Source organism: Alligator sinensis, unplaced genomic scaffold (genome assembly GCF_000455745.1).
Source record: "Alligator sinensis unplaced genomic scaffold, ASM45574v1 scaffold940_1, whole genome shotgun sequence".
NCBI lineage: Eukaryota > Metazoa > Chordata > Crocodylia > Alligatoridae > Alligator > Alligator sinensis.
This window is the reverse complement of record NW_005842177.1, coordinates 1424444-1448228: the sequence shown is the minus strand read 5'-3', so window position 1 is coordinate 1448228 and position 23785 is coordinate 1424444. Positions and strand designations below refer to the sequence as shown.

The window sequence follows — 23785 nt, the reverse complement described above, 5'->3', positions numbered from 1 at the left end:
CCCCCCCCCAACTGCACAGCGCCTCCCCCTTCCTCACGGTGCGGGACGTTGATCTGCCCCCCCTCCCCTTCCACCACACCAGACTGACCACCTCATGGCAGCTGTATTGGAAATCGGATTGGTATCAGCCAATATCCTCCTTAAATGCCGGCTATCAGTATTTGCCCTTAAAATCTCTATCGGTGCACCCCTAGCTTGAATCCATAAATGGTTCATTTCTTTCCAAGACTGAATAAAATGATGAACATACATTTGAGCACAGATTAATTCAACACTATGCCTATTGTAATTGTAATAAGAATTACTACTTCACTTCTTTCTAAAGGTTTACCAGAGAAGCTGTCAGATTCCATTACTTTCTCAACAAAATTGCCAGAATCTTGATTCCTAAAGAGATTTTTTAAAATCATTATTTGTTTGTTTAAAATGCGGTCTTTACTATGCAAAACACAAAGACAGTGTGAAGAATTGCAGTGGAAAAGCTAAGCAGACAAACTAAGACATACTGAGAAATCCTGAAAGGCCAAACATTTTGTTTTCAATCGGTAGGAGTCAACCTTTTTGGCAGGTATGCCACAAATTAATCCCCACACTTTCCCCAAGTGCCATTCCAGTCTCCTTTCCCTGCTTGATCTGATGCTCTGCTTTCTGTTCCCTGCCCTCTTCCTGATCTGGTGCATGCTGTACACAGATGCTTCTGATGTCAGTGCCACTTGTGGCATGTGTGCTGCAGGTTGGTCACCCCTTTGTTAAATATTGACTTCTGCTTTTGTGACCTTTTTTGAGAATCTCAAAATAAGAGGGGTAGGTGGCTTGGCAAACTGAGTCATATATTTTCAGTATGCTCCAAAGTAATCTTAAATCCCATAGTTATAAATCATATAATGAATATGCTTCAGCTGTTCTAATACTAAACTGCTTGTGAGATCCATGCTTTGGCAATGAAGACCTAGCACAGATTTTAGCTGCCCTGTTGGTAGGGTATCTCTTTGGCTTATGGTCATACCCCAAGGTTGTTGCTAAAATATTTATTTTCTTAGTCACATAACGGACAATGTAAATCTATTGGTCTTATTGTATTATAATCTCCTTTCAGTGATACAGACTCCAGCCCTGATGATAAAAGAGTGGGCTTTACATATTGAGATTTTTCATAGATAAGATCCTTCCTCCCCAGAGATGCCTATTTCCCCAGCTAAATTCCTGCCTTGGACTGGAGGCCATATCCTACAAACTCCTCAGTGCTTACAACTTCCACTGATGCTAAAGAGGGTATACCAGAGGAAAACTCATCATATTTAGAGGGACCCTTTTGTCTATATTGTAGCAAAAATGTAAACAGTTACTTGCAAGCAGTAAAAGCCAGATTCTGTTCCATCCACTAGGTGCCCAAATCTGATAATATTCCATCATGAAAATCCATTAATGCACCTACTTTTGTAACCCTTCATTGTCTGACTCTTAAGCTTGAGTTACAAAAAGCATCAAAGAGCAGGATCAATACTGCCTTAAAGTATGCTTCAGTTTTCTCCAGTGAAGAGCTTAGTTATCTCTTTCTCTTTCCAAAGGAGAGCTCAGTTATCTCTTTAATAAATCAGTTTTATTGAGCATTATAAAGTATTAACTCCAAGCATGCATATAAATATAATCTTAGCAGTTTCAGTAATCTTAACAAGATACAATCTTAGCAAGCAAGTAACTGTATATTACCAGTCCTAATAATACACACACTGAGTGCTGGCCAGGCATCTCAAAGTGGGCTCTGGTTCCCTGAAGGGAGATCAGATATCTTCAGTTCTCAGACATTGTTGGAGTGAGGGGAAGGAAAGAGGAGGAGGGGACAGGAAGAGAAAGGGGAGAAGAAGAGAAATAAGGGGAAAGGGGGGGGGGTAATATTTATAGTCCTTTGCTATGTACCAATTAGGCCAATTTTCTGTTTTTCATCAACAACTTGGTGTTTGTCTTCACTTTATCATTGTTTTTCTCCTCTTCTTAGCACCAGGAGCCCGTTCCTTCAAATGTGGGTGGAATGTACCATAAAAAAACTTTTATCCATAATAAGCATTTTTACCATCAGACTCTTGCAGAAAAACAAGCTGCATGAGACCCTTTTCTCTGTAGGGATCAGGTCATACAATAGCATAACTCCATGAATGCACTCTTAGCCTTCTTATGCAGACCTAAGGGACCGTTACAGTCCTGTCACGCGTCAAGAGACTGAGTTGTCTCTACACGTGTGCCTGGGACTGAGCATATGTGCCTGGGATGTGTGCCTGGGACTGAGCACTTTGAGCTGGGGCAGAGCAGCCCCAGTTTGGTAGTGGCCTGTGGGGTTAACTGCAGGCTTCGGGTGGTGGTATCCGGTGGTGGAGGGGCTGGCTGGGGCACAAGAGTGCTGAAGTGCAGAGCTAGGAAGTTGGCAACCCCCACCCTTTTGCACCCTTGTGTCCAGCCAGCCCCTGTCACCACCTACATGTGCATTTCAGTGGAGTAAATTACTCTGCCATAGAATAGTACTGTCTCCAACAGTACTGTCTTACAATGGAGTTAATAAATTTACTGTGCCCTAATACCAGTGTACATGTAGATTGTGACACTTTACTGCAGAGCTAATTAGTCAACTCCACAGTAAAGCATATGTGTAGATGCAATCATAGAATCACACTTAGGTTCCTTAAGTCCACATATTTGTGTACAGGGTGGGAAAGAATCTTAGGCTCCAATCACACAGAGACAATTGTCTGAGTCCTGGAAAGATTTTCTAAGAAAAAAATTGAAGAAAAGTTTTAGGTAGTAAACTGGTGCCTGGGCATAACCATTTCTAACCAGTTGTTAAAAGCTGGTCCAGATTACGAATTTTATCACTGGCTTCTTTGGTGAGGATTTCTGCCTAGGTACCTATAGCTGTCTCATTTCGTATAGCCGCATTGCCAGAAACTATATGACAGTTCATTCAAGCTGTGGGCAATTGCCTTTTTCTGAGAGGACTCTGTAAATCCTCTTTCAGTTCTTCCTGTGCTGTTATTTCCTGCCTCCAAGTGGAGTTCTCCTTTGAGGATAGGCCTTAATTGTACTTGGAGCACGGAGGAACCCAGCCTAGTTGGTCTCTGTGTACTAAATAAGTACCCTCAAAGGAACCTCTCTCCATAAAAGCAATAAAGAGCTTCCCTTCAGAACAAGGGAAGGGCCAGAAAAGACATTCGGATGAACTAAATACAAGATAAGTGTATAGCACACTGTAGGAAAAATTGTCCTACAGAGATATCCGGGTTACTGCACCTAGACTGCTTATGTTGCTTGAGTGTCTATGGTGTCTCTGTGCTACACAGCCCTCTGTAATTAGGGTGAAGTTACACACTGTACTTAAACCTACTAAATCTGTGGAATGTTAATCAGTGTTAAAATAAGAATGTGCTATAAGCAGTGAAGGGTTAATACCATTTCTTGTCTGCACAGCTCTGACTTGCCAGTAAAAAGGTGGTGAGCAGGGACATGGCTAGGAGCCAAGGTATCTGGGCTGTATCCCTACTTTGGGGGGACAGGGGCAGGGGCTAGAAGTGGTGCATCCTGGCATGCTGAAGGACTACAAATTGCTTATTTTAGCTCCATGGAGCAGACTGAAGTTACCCTAACGTGAGCTGGGTAGCATAGCCCAGAGTTAACCTCTGCCTGAAATGGCGTATCTTTGAGATGCTCAGAGGGCACTTAGCACACATTAACAAGGTTTAACATGTTGATGCTTGCATTTTAAGTACCCTTAGTATGGTGTAAGTGTAATGTGTAAATTCACCCTAATATGGACAGAACACAGAACAAAGATGACAGAGGTCTATGGACTATAACATGTACAAAAAAAAAAAAAAAAAAAGGCATCCAGACAGGACACACCCATTATTCTGCAAAGGAATCTAAGGAACCAACATAGGCTACTCAGGATTAAAAAGGCATTAAGGGTGCTTGCAGAAGTGACATCTGTCATGCTGTAGGCCCCTTGAAAGCACTCTACAGCCATGCCCTGACAGAAGTTCATGGCTGCAGAGTGCTTTAAAAGTGCTCAGACTTGCAACAAACGAACCCTCATGTAATTTGGAGCACCTTCATTAACTTCTGTCTGTCCCTGCACACAATTGGGGCTGGGCTAGTGTAGCCCAGCCCTATCCCTGCAGGGGGCTCCAATCCGTTTGTCCTCCCCACCCCTCCAGCTCATGCTGGGCAAACCTACCCTAGAGCTCCCTCTCCTTTCTCTCTCTCCCTTCCTGCAGACAGCACTGCAACTGTGGGCGGGGGAAGCAGAACTAGGGGAGAGAGACTGAAAACTGGCAGCTCCTCCTGTATCAGCTCCAAAATGGAGCTCAATCCCCCGCACCTCTAACCCAAGCGAATGTCTGTTGGGTTGTGGAGGGGGTGTAGTCACTCCAGCTCATAGTGCTTTCTGTGAAACACCGTGAGTTAGGATGAGGAGATGCACATCTGTCAGCAACCTAAATCATTGGCATGGCAGATTATCAGCCCCAAATCATACCAGTTTGTTCCAAAACAATCTAACAAATGAAAGAAAGATTGATTCCCTTTTAGACCTTTTTATCTTCCTAAGTTCTTTTCCTCCCTCCCACTGCTGCCTTCCTTCCCTGTTTCCCTCCTTGTTATTTCTTAGAACTTATATAGCACAGATCACATGATCACATATATAGTCAATATTTTTTCTGCCTTTCCTTTAACGGTGTCAGACTTCTCTTTTGGCCTAGCTATGTTATAAATGTGCCATTTATTGGGGTAATTAGTATTGCCGAGTGCCAGGGCCAGCGAGTCTGCCCTCACGCTAATTATCCTGCCTACAGTACTGTACAGATGGCACCACACTGATTTCAGTTCAGGACACAACTGATGTGGACTTGTGAGCTGTTCTTGAGATGCCGTTGCCTGACTTGGTAAGATTGACTTATAGACTCTGGGGGTGCCTGTACACAGCTGCTCCAGTGCACTGTTCAACAAGCTTTAGATGAAATGTCCCTGCCACCATTTTGAAGCTTGGGGACGCTGACACATGAGATGCTCTGGGGCTTTAATTAGAACAGCACTTGGAGCCGCTTTAGTTAAAGTGCCCCCTCCCCTACCGCCGGACACATGTAAAATTGCCCCGAGTGTGAAGGAGAAGTAGAGAGAGCAAAAGGAGAGACAGCAGATCCATAATTGATGTTGAGCAGAGATTTCTGGTTAATCAGCTCTTTACTCAAAGTTCAATATCCCAGTGTCTGTCAGGACTATCTTGAAAATGTCCAGGCCTTGTCAGGGGCAGGTGAAGGTTAGTTAGCACTGCAATTTGGGAATTATTTGGACAGGCATTTTCAGAGAGAGAGTGCCAAAGAAAAAAAAAAGGCAAACCATTACATTTTCCCCATTCTTCCAACATTTGCAAACTCAGATCTGCAGCTCATATTATAGTGCTGCTTTAGTCTGAGATTACTCAGACTTTGACCTCAGCTAGGACCTACCTCCCTGTTCCACACTGGGGGAATAATATTTAAAATGCTCTTTGTAGGAGCATGTGGTCTAGCTATGAAAATGTAAAGATGTGTACTGCTGTTCCTCAGTAGAAAAACAGCACAATGCTGAGGACAGGTAGGGTGTCTGGCAATATATGTAGCCTTTGAGACTACACAAGGGGGATGAGCTCCAGTTGAGTAGAGAATTGGTGCTCTCTGAAGTAAGTATCCCCTATATCAGTACTACCAGCCATAGCCCAGTGGGTGACAGTGCACTCTCTGGATTTGAATAAGTGTTCTCTGCACCCAGTCTAGGTTTAGGCAGCTTGCTTTAAGATGCCTAAAACTAGACCAGGAGTCGTCTATACAGCTTTTTGCCTCTGCTGGGAATGGCATGGAGACCCCAAAGTAAGTAACGTGGGGTGGGGGGGAGGGCTGGCAGGGTCAAGGGGGCCTGGGAGGTTGGGGGGGTGCGCTGGCAGGGTGGGGGGGGGGGGGTGGGGGTTGGGGGGGGGGTGCTGGCGGTTCTGATGGTGGTGTTGGTGGGTCGGTAGGGCACAGGAGGAGTTGGTCAGTCAGGGGAGTGGAGGGGAGCTAAAAATAGCCCATGAGGATTGGAATGGGGGGTTAGGAACACCACAGTCCTGGGGCTAGACCCAGTGGCTGGGATTTCCCAGTTGAAGGGCTGTGATGTGAACTCATGTAGGCATTCATGAGATCAGGTTAACCCCTTCCTAGATTGGACTAACCCATTCTTGGTCTAAGTTAGGACACTGCCTGAGGTGAACTAGGTTAGATTGGGTACAACAGTTTTTGCCCAAATTAAACCCTTTGAATGCCTGCATGAGTGGGCATTTAGATCAACATACCCCTGGTCAGTGCAGAGTTGTGCACAGCACTCAGCACTTTACACTCACATGGCCAGCTGCTGTCCCTGCCAGGGCAGCATCAAGGTTGTGGGGTTCAGTGTATAAGAGAGTACTTTATCTCTGTATTTCAGAGGATTCAGATTAGCAACTTTCCCCATTCTGGAAGGGCCAAGGCCACGTTGAGCAACCAGAACTCTGTTATAATACTGTTTTGGCATGAATTCTCTATAAGCTCCCCCTCCCATTTCTAGTGCTAGTTTCCTGTGTGTTTCCCAACCCCCTTTGCACATACAGCAATTTGCTCTCAAGCAGAGGTCATTCCTGCAAGGAGAAGGGCGGGAGTCAAAGAATTGTTTCAAGGAAATACATAGGTTCTTCACTGATACAGATGCAGGCTGTTTCCTCTCCATGTTTATTGTGTTCTCAGAAAGCTAAATCCCATAGCCTGTATCCCATCCCAGCTTGGGTAAAACTCCCATGAGCGTTGAGGTTCAATTTTGCCAAGTGGAAGTTTCACCTGATTAAAGACAATAGGATTTGATCAAGGCATCTGTGCAAACAAGGTTGCTGTAGCCAAGGCACACATTACAGCCTGATACACTTTCTCTTAAATCAAGAGGAGCTAATGGCCTGATCCAGTGCCATTGGAGTGTGATCCAGTGCCTTCAAGCCTTGCAAGTCCAATTGTCTCAGAAGCCTGGAGTCAGTAAGAATTGGAAGAGCTTAGCTCCTTCTAGGAGATATTCAGTATTTTGCAGGATCTGGCCCTAAGAAAGGTGCAGGTTTCATCAGATCAGAACTTTCGCCTGAATGGCATTTTCACCTCCACTGGAAATATTTTATAACCATAAGATTTTGGCCTCGAGGACTAAAGATCTGTGGATGGACAAACTCTTAATTATCCCAGGATAGTCACATACTGTACTTAGATGATCTATGGATCTGGTTCTCAGTTGTCCTATACTTTGTGGTTAGTCATTAATGTACGCCTTTTCAAGGGAAATGCAATTTGGTTATAAAGTATTACCATTCTTTTGACACCCATATTGCACAGGTATCAAAGCTTAGACAAGTAGCTTATCCTGCTGCTTTTACTTGAGATATTAAGACACTCTCACAATGAAGAATGCAATTATGTTTGTTTGGATTTTAAATCTATGGCCACGAAAGTAGTAGATTCAGTAGCATCTTGCACCAAGCACATTAAGTATGGAGAACTGTCAGGACCTTCTTGGGTAACAAGATCCAGTCCTCCAGGGTACTTCTATATTTTGGCTCCCAGGTTTTTGCTCATGACCTCCAGTATGGCAAGCCAGAGCCACAGCCCTGTGCCAATAGGCTAAACTAGGCAAGCACCACAGAAATTCATCCCCCATGGTAATGGCAAGCTAAAATCCTGCCTCAGCTAAACCACTCAAGTGGAATCTTTTTCATGAAGGGAGTTCAATCCAGATTTGAATCTAAAAGTTCAGAGAAGTTAAAAGTGAATTCAGGCCCTTCTCTGTTTAGATCTGGTCAAGTATGGGCCGGACATTCAGCTGGTACATATCAAATTAGATCTCTTGACTAAATAGAGTGTGCAAACTTGCAGAATATAGCCAATATGTACCATATGTACAAAACTATATACAGTAGGCCTGTATGAAGCAGCAAGTATTTAATTTGGATTTGGATTCAGCCGATTTGGAGGGATAGTGATTTGGTGATTTGGATCACCGTCCTGATTTGATTCAGCTGATTCGGAGATTCAGCACCGATTCAGAGATTCGACCAAAGACTATAATGGGGAATCACTAAAATACCTATAACTTTGTCATTTTCTTGCAAATTTGGATGAAAACAGTAGGGATAGTAGCCCCTTCTGAGGGCATGAAGCCTTCCAGGTTTCAAGAATATAGGTGCAGGGGTTTCTGTGAAAGTGCATCTCAAATTGTTGAAAGCAAAACTTGTATCACTTGTGTGTGTTAAGGCAGAGCAGGATGAATGCTGCAGGGATGGTAGCCCCTCATGTGGGCATGAGGCCTACCAGGTTTCAGGCAGATGGTAGAGGGGTTTCTGTGAAAGTGCACCTCAAGGTTCTGAAAGCAAATAAAAAAAGCAAATAGGTGCAGAGTGAGGAGGGTGGCACTCAGTGCATCTGCACGTGGAGCTTGGGGAACCCCAGCAGTGGGAGGTTCACCTTCAGGAATACCAGTTGCTCCACCAAACCAGGATCCAAGGAGGTGTGGTGTGCTGTCACAACATCCCCAGCAATGCTAAATACCCTCTCACTTGGAACACTGGTCGGTGGACAGGACAGGTGTTCCTGGACAACCGTGACCAGATCCTGCCACACCTGGCTGTGGGTTGCCCAGTAGGCCAGGGGGTTGCAGTGCAGAGCCTCCACATCCTTGGCAAGATAAGTAGCCACCGAGGCCTCCATACTACCTGCTTGATGGTGGGGTCTGGTGCCTCTGGACCCCAACATTGAATCCATGCCCTTGGCCCACAATGGCAGTAGCTGTGGTGGAGGAGATTGGCTTGTGGTTGGAGTGCTGGCACAAGAAAGTGGTTCCCCCTCTTCCACGTCCCCCTGCCTGTGTCCTTCTGTCCTGACTCTGTTCACCAGAACCGCTGTCCAGTGATTGAGGGTTTTGCTGCTGCAGACAATCCCCTTCACCCTTTGGTCATGTGTGCCCGTAAGCACATGGACCACAATGGATCCAGCCATTTTTTGATGCCCTCCTTCAGCTGCTTCACCAGTGCCTGCACCTCTGGTGAAAGTGGCTTGTCCCCACCAGGAACACTGATATCCTGGAACTTCTCCATTTCATTCTCAAGCTCCTTCACTATGGGGATCACCTGGCTAACAAGGGAATCGCCAGTGCTGAGGGTCTCAGTGACCTCGAGGAATGGCTTGAGGACCACCAAGATCTGGGAGATAGTATCCCACCCTGTTTTGTTAAGGGGGCTACTGATCCCAATCTTCCCAACCAAGGCCATCTCATGGATGGCTTTCTGTTGCTTGACCAGCTTTTTGAGCATCAGGTATGTGGAATTCCACCAAGTCTCCACATCCTGCATAATTTTGTGGTGTAGGACGCTCAGCTCTGCTTGCTTGTCCCGCAGCATTTTGCCCCCCTTGATACTCCAATGGAAGTAGCCTGCCACCTTCCTGCATTTGGAAGGAAGGACTCTGGAAGGAGGTCTGCCACCTCCTTCCAGAAATAAGCTGGCTGGTAGTGACAGCACCGTCACTAGGAGCCCTGTACCCCTCCAAGGCATCCCTGACCACGAGGTGGAACTTGTATGCCACACAGTGGATGCCAGCAAAGTTGGCATCACACACCACCTTGACCATATTGGTCCCATTGTCAGTAACCATGAACCCATGGGTGAGCTTACTCTGCCCGATGAGCCACCATTTCACCATGTAGTTCATGGCCACCATGATCTCCCTTGCCATGTGGGACCCATCCATCACCTCCGCTTGAAGGACAGCCTACCGACGCCCTGACTGATCACACCAGTGCCCTGTGAGGAAGAGATAGGCATGATCTCCATCCTGGTTGCTCCAGATGTCTGAGGTAAAGTGCAAAGCTACCTGTGGTCCTGCCTTGCTCAGCTCCTCCCTCAAGTACTCCCTGCATGCCTCATACAGGGAGGGCACCGCAGTCCTGCTAAAGGTGGTGCATGCAGGGCCATGAGTGTTATGAGCCACCTGAACCCTGGACACTAACAAAGGAGAGGGGCTGGCCTCTCAGAGCAAGCATCTTCCGAATGCTCTGGGTGACCTCGCTCTCCTTAGTAACACATCCCCCTTTGTCTGCAGCTTTCCTCCCCTTGTCCAGGGTGGCCTGCCTCTGCTTCTTGGGGACAGAGACTTTGGAGCAAGAGGGGGACTTCTTTTTGGGCACACTCCCACTGGTGGGACAAGGGAGGAATAAGGGCAAAGGGATGCTGCTGCATGAGATGTAGCAGCATCACTGTGGTGGCAAAGTGTTTCATGTCCTTGACCCAGCTGATCTGCCTTTGCCAGTGCTGGCAGGTAGCATACCTCAGATCATTTGCCACCTCAAAATGATCCCACACTACACTCCCCACCTGCTTCTGGGTTGTGGGTAGGGATTCTGCCTTATTCCCCTCCTCAACAGGCAGAAGCACAACAATAGGAGGAGCTAAGCCACCTGCCCCCACGACCTCCTTTGAAGTGCCTTCCAGAGAAGGGGACCTGCCTCTAGGGGAACTTTGAGGGCTGTGGAGCACAAACTCAGATTTTCCCTCCTTCCCCAGAACTTCCTTTGCTATGGTCCTCAACTCCTCTGCTTCCAGATCCAGTTCCTCCTCTGGCACTGGAAGGCTCACGCTGGGAACTTAAACTGGGTGGAGAATGTCATGCTGCTGCTGGTTAGTGGTGTTAGTGGTGGTGGTGCAGGTGCAGGCACTGCTACCACAACCTTGCTCCCACTAGCAGCAGAAGACTTATCACTGCCAGAAAAGAGGGCACGTCTGTGTTTGGGCCAGGGGGAACTTGCTGCTCTCCTTCTTCCCCCTCTCCCTCTCCTGCCAGAAGACCTAGCACCTGCCTTTCCAGCACGCTTCATGATGTTTGGTGTGCTGCAAAATGTGTGTGTAATATATGTTGTGCTTTCCGGCACAGTGATGACATACGACTCAGGGAAAACACAGATTTCTATTTGTGAGGGGAAATAATCAAGACAGACTAACAAGAACAAATAAAAGGATTTGGGAGGAGAATAAATTGAAAGGAATGGACAGGGATAACAATAGGGATTGTAAGCAAGGGTAAGTAGGAAAGGATTGGATACAATTTACAAGAGAGACTAGCTGCCAAGAGACTAGATGGCTCTTAGTTTTTGAGTTATGCACTGTTTTCCAGGAACACATATACCGCATAAAGCAAGGGAAACCTGTAAATAAGTATTGTAGAAACCATCTCATCTGTACATACAGATTTCAAGACGACTACTTCTGATTCCTACTGGTATACGTGAGAGGAGATTCAGGGGCATAAAGAGTAAGAACTATTCATTTCAGTAAAAATTGCAAAATTTGGCCCTGTGTAATTACAACCAGACATGAAAGTATGCATATAAATCTAGACAAGATCACAGGGTCTATTTACCTTTAGCTTTATACAAAGGAGTCATTTTGTAATGTGTTACAGGATGTCTTGACTTTGCTGACCCTTAGCTTTATACAATATTTATTTTAATGGCTGTTGTATCCTTTCCAGGAGGTTTCATTTCTCCATTATGTTGCTTAAAGTTATCTGGGTTGGCATGTTAAAGGGTGGTGACTGCAGCTGGGCGTGGTTAATGTCAATGTGCTCTAAGATACAAGGTTCCCCTGAGTAGCTGTTGGCATTGAGTGCAAAGAAGGACCTCCTCCCTTGGCCTGAAGCATGGAATACACACACGCACACATTTAAAGACTAAAGTAAGCCCTGAGCCCTGGTGACCTTTTTATCTAAGGCTACACCCATTGCCTGAAATGAGAAAAAATGTTGCAACCTGAATGGTACTGAATTTTGGCTGTATGGCGGCTGTTTGTGTATCCACAACATGCAGTTGAATCTGAAGTTGGAAAATCAAGGTGTTACTTTAAAAGTAATCTATTATTTCCCCTGTTTAAGCTGGAAAAATATGCAGTTTCCTTTTTCCTTACCCTGACTTTCAAAATTAAAAGGAAATGCCTGTTGTTTGAAAAGTGTTAATCAGAGAGGGTGCTGTAGCTTACATGTATGTAAACTATTAAGGCATGAATATTGTAATGGTGCTTTGATCTATCATATTTCCATAGTGCTCATCACCAAGGTATTTAAAACGGGATAGCTTTGTCAGGTCAGGGCTGTTGCTTAAAGCACAAGATTACAAATTAGAGAGGTGACAAGATTATTTTTTAGCTTTAAAGTGGGTTTATGACCTTAGAGCAAAAAGCAAGCAGTATAGAATTTGCAAGGTTTGGTTAAGGATAAAGGGACTTTTACCAAGGGAGGAGTTTAGTGGTGGAGCAGAAAAGAGCATCTCTCTATACACTCTAGACATGTCAGTTCCTCCAGGCTTGGGCCACAGGCCACTATATGCATAACCACTTTCTCATTTGAGTTGGGGAATCAAAGGACTTATCAACACCATGGTGTTCATGGGGCTTAAGGAATATGGGACTAAGTACAGCACATAGTTCCCAATCTGCTGATGTTCTCCAGAAGTGGAAATTTTCTAACAGGGCTACTTCAAACTCTTCTGCTGCACCTAATCTTGAACCTTCAGTCTCCAATAGGCCTGTGACCTGAGTGGTGGACAAGCCTGGAGTGGTTTCACTGGTGAACCTCCAACTCTAGAGCACATCAGTAGGCTTGAGTCGGCGGGGTCTCCTCAGCCCTATCCTCTCTGAGCCCTGGTGCTGCTGTGGTATAGCCAAGTCCAAAGGCTGTCAGACACCGCCAATTCACTTGTGTGCTGTTGGCTATGAACACAGGTATGTCTTAGTAATGTTAGCATCATATGCCAGCTGGCTTGGGACAGATGTCTGATCATTTTTCCCCTCCATTGTAAGCTGTGGACTGAATTATCCACTCATTGACATCTTTTATAATTCTTTTTGCCTCAGCAAAGTAGGCATAAATTGGCATTCTGATTTGGTAATATTTTACATCTGTTTTGCACTGTTGAGTATGGCTCCACCATGTCCAAAGCAGGTGAGGAGCTGGCTCAGAAGGTCTCAATACAGGAATACAATGGGCTCATTGAGACAGACCTGTAGGTACTGGAATCCATCCATCTTGGCTCTTATTATATAGTTCTGAACCCAATGTGCTGGCTCTTTGGATCTAATGTCCTGCTTTTGGACCTAGCTCAAATCTCCACAGAAATGTGTCTGTCTTCTTTTTTGTTTTCTCTCTTCATTGCATGAGAGAAGTAATAGTAAATGGTATTTGAACGGAAAGTAGGATATCCCCATTAAATAGGTATCACACATGTCTAATACATAGGATGGCTTTCTAAGAGCAGAGACTAGATACTACAGGGATGTGTTTGGTAGGAGCTGCACACAAGGACCCATTGCAGTGCAGGTTTCTCCCTTTGACTCTACTTCTGGTTCCCTGGCTATATTGGTCTTAAGGGATGTTCTAGTGGCTTGGTAGGGATTGGTGGATGGAAATGTCTAATGAGACAGGAGCGTGTTGCCAGATGGCTGGCTCATTTCTGTGTCAACACAGAACCTTCAATATATCTGGAGGCACAATCTGGCCTCAGTAAAAAAAAGACAATGAACATGCAGCCATTTTCTTCTCTTTAAAGCTCAGCAAGGTGGTAGTCAGAGAAGTTGGCCATTATTTTGAAAGACCCCCATCCGAGCAATCAGAGCTAAAAGAAATACTCAGACCCTACGGTAAAGTCTCCTCACCTGTTGTTTGCTTGTAGGTAAAGTGGAAGCAGCACTGGACCTGATGCTGATCAATTCATTCCCTCTAGTGGGCAACACGGAAACATCTCTTATCTGTATTGCTGCCAAATGGCGTCCCTGTGAGTCTGTCACCATCGGGAGAGACTACGAGGCCCTGATGAGCCAACACCAGAACCCCCTGGAAGTGACTGAAGACGAGAAGAGAGGAACTGCCAAAAAAGTGGTGTGGAAAAGAGAACAAGCTGGTGAAACGATTGGAGCTTACTACTGTGAAGGGAAAGTCAAAGATGAGGTGACAAGGATACGTACTATGAAGATGTCACAAAGAGGTACCGTATGTAGGTCATGATAGATATGTAAAAGGCCTGCTAGGGGGCTTCTTGTTTCTGATACCTTGACTTGATGGGTACAGGTGCGGTGGCAAATGGGCAAAGTGACCCTGCCATCTCTGTCTTCCCCTTTGCAAGCTGAAATTTCTTTTCTACCTGGGAGAAATGTTATAATATTTGAATTCTCCTTTGCCTGGTAAGGGTATGTGTGCCCAAAAGCTTGAAAAGAAAAAAAAAAATTTGCAACTCTTTAGTTGGTCTAATACAAGATATCGCCTCTACCCTAAGAGTTTTGTCTGCCTGTGTTCAAAATAGAACTTATTTGGCTCAAATCAGCTCAGAAACAGTGGATAAATATGTTTAGATGGTTCTTTTCTTTTACACAGTTTTAGACATTCTGACTGCTTCTGCTTAAAGCTAGATGTACAAAAGGAAGTAATAAAATAAGGCAAAAAAAAACTGCCCTGGTTTTATGGAAGCCATAAAGTAATAAAATGGTAACTCTTATCATTGGGTTTGCCATATTCAAAGCACTTTATGAAGAGAAACCAGCTAAATTCAAAACAAGGCAGTGAGGTAGGTAGCTGAGTAACACTGTACATTTTATAGATGGGAAAGCTGAGGCCAGGAAGTTGAGGGACACGGTTAAGACCCTGGGGTGAGTCAATATCAGGAACAAAGAACAGACATCTCTCCCTTCTCCCTCTCTCTGCCCCCTCCACTTTACCTCTCCAACCCACCAAAAAAAAAGAACCAGCAAAAATAAAATGTCTTACCTCAAGCCATTCCTCTAAGCTGAGATGAGCCAACTCCATACAATCCAATAATAATTTCACTGTTGTTTGCTATTTTGGGTGTGTCTACATGGCACTACAGAGTTTAGCATGGTGGTCTGCTCAGGCTAATTTACACAGCTTCTCAGCAAGAGCTAATTAGCCCAAGCAAAATATTGAATGAACCTAGCTGCACTGCTTCTATTACTAGATAATTCTCATTCAGATTAGCTCCAGTAATCATGACACTGCATTGATGCAGTGTAGACATTCCCTTTCTATGGAAGGTGTTCAGGTATTAAGGTGATGTGCAGTGGTAGAAACCCTTAAAACAGAAAATAGCTTAATTTTAAAAGGTAGGAGTTGCTGGATACAACTGCTGTACTCAGACCATTAGGCCTCCAGGCTGGAAAACTCGATCTCACTTATTCCCCAGGCTGAGATCTAAAGCAAAAAGACTGGCTTAATTCTTAGAGAAGCATAAGAACTGCTCAATACATGTTCTATAGTAAATCAAGTATCAAAATCTTCCAAAACTCATCAATCGGTAAGACCAGGTACAAGAGTTTATGACACCAAAAATTTAGACCGCAACATGTAGCCAATTAGGCTGCTTTTCAATACAAAAATTATGAGCAGTTGTATTTGTCTGTCCGTCTGTTCTTTCTTGGTTCTTATATAGCAATCATCATTGTGGTATCCGAGCACACCCAAAATACATAGTGAATGAACATAAGGATACTTTCTTTTGTTCTCTGTCTCGGTGTGTCTGTGTTTGTTTTACTCTAAAAGTATTTGTTGGCAGTCCAGGGTGAAAAATGGGTTTTATATTTTATGCTGAATGAACTTCATGGTTATTCTGACATCTTCTGATATCCTAGCCAATAATTGAGAACGTTTATTCCCTTGTATAACACATGGATCACCAATACTATGTTGGCTTTAGTCAAACATGAAATAATCTCTCTAGTGGCAGAGGATGGATTTGGAACTGGCCCTTCCAAATCCATCCTCTGTCACTAGAAAGATTATTTCATGTTTGACTAAAGCCAATATAGTGTTGGTGATCCATGTGTTATGCAAGGGAATAAACTTGATTCTTATATATCTACTTTTGAGAGAATTTTTGCCAAAACCTTTTTAGTTTGTGTAGCTTGAGTTGAGACCTCACCAGAGAGTCTATTATGTGCACTCTCTCATAACTACTGGACGGATGGGTGAGAAAGAGGCATGATAGAAATTCTCAAAGCTATTAAATGCTGCAGGGAGAGGAAAGGGAGGTCAGTGAATGACTGTGAGGCTTGGCAAAGCTACTACAGTTGAAAATAGGTCTTTTTCACTTCCATTGCTATGATCTGAATAATTTTCAAAAGGCTTTGAAATGCACTGTGGTTTTTCAGTACTGAAAAATTGAGTGTAATTGAAAAGTACACTTCATTTCCTATTTAAGTCAATGGGAGCAGTTGGATAATCAGCACTCTGGAACGTCCAGCCATTGCTGGAACTTTCATTGAATTAGTGTCCTAATCCATTAGACTATTCAAGTGCTTAACTTGAAGTCCATGGAAATAGTCTTGTTGAGTTTTATTGGACTTCTCACATGCTTTATTGAGGAGCCTAACTTCAGCCATTCATTCCCCAGCGTGAGAACTAAAGAAAAAAGTCTGGCATAATTTGCAGAGAAGCATAAGAACTGTTTAATACATACTGGGCACGTCTACATATGCAACCAACTGCACAGTTGTTATTGTGCAGTCATTTAGTACCTGCTTTAGCAGTAACAGCCATTACTGCACAGTCCTGGTGGTGCACGGGTTGCTTTTGACCCTACTGCGCAGTAGCTCATTGCTACTGTGCAGTAGTGTTGGCATCATGGTTTGTGCCCACCAACACTACATTGCTGTAGCAACAAGCTATATCTCCATAGCTCGCCACTACAGGGACATAGCATCTCATGTGGATGTGCCCACTTTGTAGTAAATCAAGTATCAAAACCTTACAAAGCTCACCCATTATTAACAGTAGGTACAAGAGTTTATGACATCAACATTTTACACAGCAGCACTTAGGAAATCTTGGCCTTTATTATGTGGAAATGTAAGATTTTTTTTTTCTGCCTGATTGTACATATAAACTTCTCAAAGTAGTGGTGGAGTTCTTCTGAATTCTGGATATTCCAGCCCATGGTAGGATTGTATGATGTGTCTATGAGGCTCATGGCAGATGTTACACCTAAGATGCAATTAACCTGTTAATCATCTCTTAACAAGGAACCTGCCCACATGTTCAGGCAATTAATGACACGATAAAATGGGAAATAAGCCACAAAATTATTCAATAAAATATGTGCAATAATTTTGCACAGGTTCCATTGTGTCTCAACTTAAACATGTGGCAAGGTTCCTGCCCTGCATCCTGATACCAGCTGCATAGGAGGTATACCTAGGACCAGCCCTAGTGCAATCCTGAGGCTGGTACCTACAATCAGCTGATTGTCAGTCTCAGCCCTGGGACTGCACTGGAGTCTTGAATTAGTTGCTGTGCAGTCCTGGGGCTGAGACCAATATCAGCTGATTGTTAGTCCCAGCTCCAGGACTGCACTGGTTTACCAAGTATCCAGTTTTCTACTTCCTGTTGCAGGTAAAGCTCAGGATCATGCTCCCTGTGGCCTGGCAAGTAGTAAAGGTGCAACTGGAATCTGATCCCTGATCCCAAAATCATGTGTCTTGCCAGGCATGTGTGGCATGGCAGCAGGTGCAATTTTTGGGACCAGGAAACAGATCGCATCATGCCATTATGTGAATTTGTGCCATGGACTTAAGTATATATGTGCATATAATATAGGTAGAATGTGTGGTATTCTTATATATTGCATGGTATATTATTTAATATTATGTAATGCTAGAGGTTCTTTCTGCAGGGACAATAATGGGTATATAGAAATGTAAGCAAAACACTGCATTGGCGTTTCTTCTGCAATCTGATTTGTGGTGTCTCTGTCAAGGGAGGGCTCATGCAAATTGTGAAATCATTAAACAAGTCGCAATCTAAAAATACATTGGAATGTATTTTTACATTCCACCAAGGAATGTGGGCTCCTTGTCCTAACAACAGTGCTATGAAAAAAATTCTCCCATGGATAAACTAACACATACGCACACACGCGCACACACACTGAGAAAGGAAAAATAAAAGCTAAACTACAAAGTGTAGTTAATAGTGTCTATTAATAGCTCTCTAAATTTAATAGAAAACTCTGCTGCAAATAAAACCCATGGAGGTCAAATGCTTTAGCGGAGCCGGTTGAAAGACTTGTTGCAAACAGTTTGTTTTGTGAGCTTTGCATTATTTTTTGTTTACAAGTAGATCATAATCTTTAGAAGTGGGCTTGCTATTTATGACTACCTCTCAGCCTACATACTGAGAACACTCTGGGATTGCTCATGATGTTTTTGTTAGTATTCTTGTTTTTCTGCTTTTGGGACCATGTTCAGCTGTGTGTTTGGCCATGCAGCTGCAGAAACTAGTGCCACCCTAGAAGGTACTGATTGGTGCTTTATAGGGCCCGATTCCAACACTTCTGCATCTGCTTAATTTCACACAAGTGATCTCACTGAAGTGAATGGAACTGCTCACATACATAACATTGTACAAGTCAGCATATGCATGCCATTTTATATGATATGGCCTAGGTTATAGAGCTGTGCTGAAAATGAAAATGCCATTTCTGGAGACTCCCTCCCCCCCTCTGTTTTTCAATGGATTGTAATTTTTCGTTTCAATTGCCTTTTTGCCATTATTCTCATATGATTTAAAATGTAAAATATTGACATTCAATAGTTATTTTAAAATGGAACATTTAAATTTTCATCTCGATGTGTAGACATTGTCAGAACTATTATGCTGGATGGCTCAAACAAAATTTTGGTGAAATGGTCATGATTTCAACTACAATTCAACTTTGAAAGAACTACAGCCTCCCACGGAAAATAGACCACTAATGTTCTTCCTACCAGCTCTATCGAATGAAAAGAGGACTTCAGGGTTAGTGATAGAAATTACACATAAACCAGTATAAGTTATCAGAAACTGATTCAAAACTGTAACACAACAGAAGTTCAGTGCAAATAAACCACTTTTAAAATGGCTGAAACCAATTTAAGATAAACCTAAATGGATGTAGTATCAGACTTAACTGAATTAGAGTATTGGGTTTATTGAGCTTCTGTCCCAGATCCCCTCCAGGTTCAAGTTAGCTCACTAAGCATCTCAACATGCTTTTCACCTTCCTCATAAACCCGCCCTCACAGGGTAGGTGGGCTAGCATTGACTTAAGCTGTCTGTTCCAGCTGAGCAGGGAGTTGTGTTCTAGTGTTCCACAGCTTCTGGCCTGGGCCACTGCAGGCATGTGGCTGCATTTCCCGAATCAAAAGTAAATGTCTGCTCACTTGCTTATTGGTTCAGTCTATGCATTTTAGACTAACCTGCAAAGACTGAATCGATTCAGCCTTGGGCTTTTTGACTTCTCCGCCAAGGCGGAGATGGAACTGGGACTAGCTACCCGGATCAAGGACAACAAGAAGTCCTTTTTTAAATACATAGGGGACAAAAAGAAGGTACTGGGTAACATGGGGTCTCTGCAAGACACGCTAGGAAATCTGGTTGTTGCACCAGACGACAAGGCTAACCTATTTAACGGTTTCTTTCCCTCCATTTTCCTGAGCAGGGACCAGATCAGCCCGTTCGCCAGGACCCCCTCAGGCCCCAGGAGAGGCACACCCAGGCCTAGGGTCAGTGAGGATCTAGTCAGGGAACTTCTGGAAGGACTGGATGTATTTAAATCTGCAGGTCCTGATGATCTCCACCCCAGAGTGCTGAGCGAATTAGCAGAGGTCATTGTGGGACCCCTGGCACAGCTTTACAAGCACTCGTGGTGCTCTGGTGTGGTGCCAGATGACTGGAAAAGGGCCAATGTGGTTCCCATTTTCAAAAAAGGGAGGAAGGAGGACCCAGGAAACTATAGGCCAGTCAGTCTTACCTCTATCTTGGGTAAGCTTTTTGAGAGAATTATTTTGGCGCATGTCCGCAAGGGGCTAGCAGGGGAGCTTATGCTTAGGGGTAACCAACACGGGTTCCTTAGAGGCAGGTCCTGTCAGACCAACCTGGTGGCCTTCTATGACCAGGTCACAAAATCCTTAGATGCAGGGGTAGCAGTGGACGTAGTCTTTCTGGACTTCAGGAAGACCTTCAACACTGTCTCTCACCCCATTCTCATTAAAAAACTAGGGGACTGTGGCGTCAACACCTACACAGTCAAATGGGTTGCTAACTGGCTGGAGGGCTGCACCCAGAGAGTGGTGGTGGATGGGTCATTTTCGACCTGGAGGGATGTGGGCAGTGGGGTCCCCCAGGGCTTGGTCCTTGGACCTGCGCTGTTCAACATCTCCATCAGTAACTTGGACGAGGGGGTAAAAAGCACCTTGTTCAGATTTGCTGACGACACTAAGATGTGGGGGATGTGGGCATGCTAGAAGGGAGGAATAGGCTGCAATTGGACCTAGACAGGTTACAGGGGTGGGCGGATGAGAACAGGATGGGTTTCAACACTGACAAGTGCAAGGTGCTGCACCTGGGGAGGAAGAACCAGCAGCATACCTACAGGCTGGGGAACTCCTTTCTCATCAGTACAGAGGCAGAAAAGGATCTTGGAGTCATTATTGATGCCAAAATGAACATGGGCCAACAGTGTGGGGATGCAGTCAGGAAGGCCAACCACACCTTGTCATGCATCCACAGATGCATCTCAAGCAGGTCCAAGGAGGTGATCCTCCCCCTCTATGCGGCACTAGAGAGGACGGAGGGGGGATCTAGTGGCCTGTTACAAACTAGCCGGGGGGACCCGCAGGCATTGGGGGAGTCCCTCTTCCCCCGAGCACTACCAGGAGTGACTAGAAATAACGGTCACAAGCTGGCAGAGGGTACATTCAGACTAGATATCAGGAGGCGCTACATCACGGTCAGGGTGGCTAAGATCTGGAAACAACTTCCAAGAGAAGTGGTGCTGGCTCCTACCCTGGGGGTCTTTAAGAGGAGGCTAGATGAACACCTTGCTGGGGTCGGTTGACCCCAGTGCTCTTTCCTGCCAAGGCAGGGGGTCAGACCTGATGATCTGCTCAGGTCCCTTCTATGGTACCTACTATGAAACTATGAAACTATGACTTTTATACTTGTTTTTTTATTTAGCGCAGTAGATTTGGGATCAAGTAGGAGCTTATGTCAGTCTTATGTGACTCACTCCAGTTGAGGCTTCAATAGTTCCAGTAGCTCCTGGTAGTTCTGGTAGCAAATTCAGCTGACTTTAGGCAGGAGGAAGATAGATGCAGTACAGAAGTACAGAGAGTAGAAGGAACCAATATGTGGTAGGGACCGACTCAGAGGGAAGCTAAATGCTCCCATGAAAATAGTAAAACACAGTAGCCCAGTAACACAGTAGCCAGCTGGGAGTTCACTCACTGTCCTAAATAGGAATGTGACAGAAGTAACAATTTACACCCAGATCATGATTTGAATATTCTTGAAGTACTGCTTGAAAAATCAAAGTTTCCTAACTTTGTAAGACTGCTTTTGTAGGATTTATTTCTCCCTTGTATCTGAAGAAGAACAGCCTAGGAAATCATAATTAGAACTGATCAAAAACCTCCAATGATTTCTGCTAAACATTCTGTTTTTTCCAATAAATATAAGGAAAATAACATTTTAAGCCAGCCTTAAATGAAAGGGTTAATTTCAACATACTGAAACAAACCAACATTTTGAAATTAACCTTTTCAATTTAAGTTGGCTTAAAATGTTGTTTTTTTTTAATTTGGGGGGGGGTTAGATTTTCATGTTTTTGACTGCTTCCCTCCCTTTTCTGTGCACATTTTTCACTGGTAGGGAGAGGATAAAAATTAAAAGGTCTTAGTGAAATGTCACCTTTCACATTCAGTTATTATTTTCTAGCTGGAAAAAATTAGAAAACAGTAAGAAAGTATGGAAAATGTGGCTCCGTTTTATGCAAAAAGAAATTGTTTCAAATTCTTAGTTGAAGAATTTAAAAAGATCATTGAACTGGATAGTTTCCCATAGGCATTATTTTATTTGATTAAACCATATCTTCTGAGGGGCCTAATCTTGATCAAAAAGTGTTGACCATGAATGTAGGTTATTCAGTTGTCCTCACTGAAGAGCAGTGTTTGTCAATATTTGAGGAAAGCATGGAGGCCTAACTTTGAGCAAAGGCTTACAATATGCTATGCCATCTTTAAGCAAGTCTTACATGACATTGACATAACCTTCTAGAACTTCAGAGAAGTTAAATGGGGGGAAAAAACCCTCTCCTGAGTGACTTCTCTATAATTTTGCTAAAAGAAAAAAAAATCTTGCCTAAAATACATGGTCCAGTACATTACCCTGTCTGACTGCAAAATATGTTTCTAGGGATAAAAAGAATGGGAATGATATTTCACAGCCTACTGGATCTCATGGATAAGGAAATGTTTCCAATTATCCAGGCAAAATTTAATTTCTATTAATTTCTTCTCCTCACCTTTAGTCCTGTTGTTGCTCCAGGGCAAAGATGAGCTTCCTGACTGCCAAAATACACAGCAGAGGATGCTGGTGGTAAAAAGAATGAATGCATTCTGGTAGGAAGTCTAAGCATGCAAAGCCACCAGGAATGACTGTGTAGAGCATTCTCCAGCTTCCATCATGGGGACTGAACAGAGACAAAAGTTCCTGCCAGTGATCCCATGCTGTCCCCTGTTTGTTTGTTTTTGTTATTATTTTAGCTTCCTTCCTCCCAGTGGCCTTAACTGTTACAGCAAATAAGGGAGAGTCTGTGAACATTTCCTTCATCAGAAAGGTCTCAAAGGAGGAAGACGCAGTGATCTACAAAAATGGTAACTGCTCTCTATCTCTCACCATTACTGTGCTATCTGGGCACCTCTATAATTACCTAATAAGTATTTCTGGTAATGCTTATACAATGACATGGAGGAAACATCACTCTTTACACCTTTCAGTCAGCTTGCATTCCTACAAACAGGGCTGCTTCCCTCCACAATCCCTTTAGTCCTCTAATTCCCTTTTTGTGCCTTTGCTTTGTTTTTCATGTTGCATCTCTCTCCACTTAGTTCTGTCTATCTACCATCAATTTCCATTATGTTTTGTAGTCCTCATGGCTTCAGCCCTACTTCCCCTTTTTCCCCTGACATATTGTCCTCCAAGATCACCTGGTCTCACTGCTCATTCCACAGCCCAGAACCTGGGTGTTTGACTGATCTTTTCTTTCTCTCTCTCCACCATTGCATCCACTTTCATCTGACATCAGAGGCTGAATTTTTGAACCCTCCATGATTCCACAAGAGGCCAAAAAGTTCTTTGCCTCAAACACATTGTCTGTAATGTCTCAAATGGAAGATATCCCTTGTATCATGGACGGCTTGCTTCACCCAAGCTGCCTTCACCCAGTGCCTGATTCAAGTTCCTCTAAACATGAAAGGATGAATGGATATTCTAGTTGTTTATTATGGATCCTTTCTGATCTTCTTTCAGGTTCGTTCATTCATGCTGTGCCCAGGCATGAAGTGCCAGGTGAACTAGAAGTAGCCTACTCTCCTGTCCAGCTGCAAGATGCAGGGGTCTATTACGCTAGATACATAGGAGGAAATACATTCACCTCTGCTTATACAAGGCTGATAGTCAGACGTAAGTTGCTGTGTCTTGATCTTTATTTTAAAATTATACTGTGATGAAGCTAAGATTAAACCTTTGTTACATATACTGTGGTCAAATTCTCTGTTTGAGTAAACCAGCATCAGTTTATATCATCAAGAATTTGTGGCTTCAGCTGCCTGGTATGCATGATGACCATGCTCTGA

At 43.9% G+C, this 23785-nt stretch overlaps 1 protein-coding gene across 3 annotated transcripts in view; it reads left to right on the top strand.

Annotated features, from left to right (window-relative positions):
• TEK (TEK receptor tyrosine kinase) overlaps window positions 1-23785 on the top strand; it is a 73596-nt gene that overhangs the window by 11325 nt on the left and 38486 nt on the right. For 2 of the 3 annotated variants that reach the window (XM_025206966.1, XM_014521053.2), the window contains exons 2-4: window positions 13780-14091; window positions 22694-22804; window positions 23460-23612. In XM_025206966.1, the coding sequence (XP_025062751.1) occupies window positions 13780-14091; window positions 22694-22804; window positions 23460-23612 (576 nt within the window). Of the gene's footprint in view, window positions 1-13779; window positions 14092-22693; window positions 22805-23459; window positions 23613-23785 lie in introns of those variants that run through there. The other variant, XM_025206968.1, reaches the window with a different exon arrangement.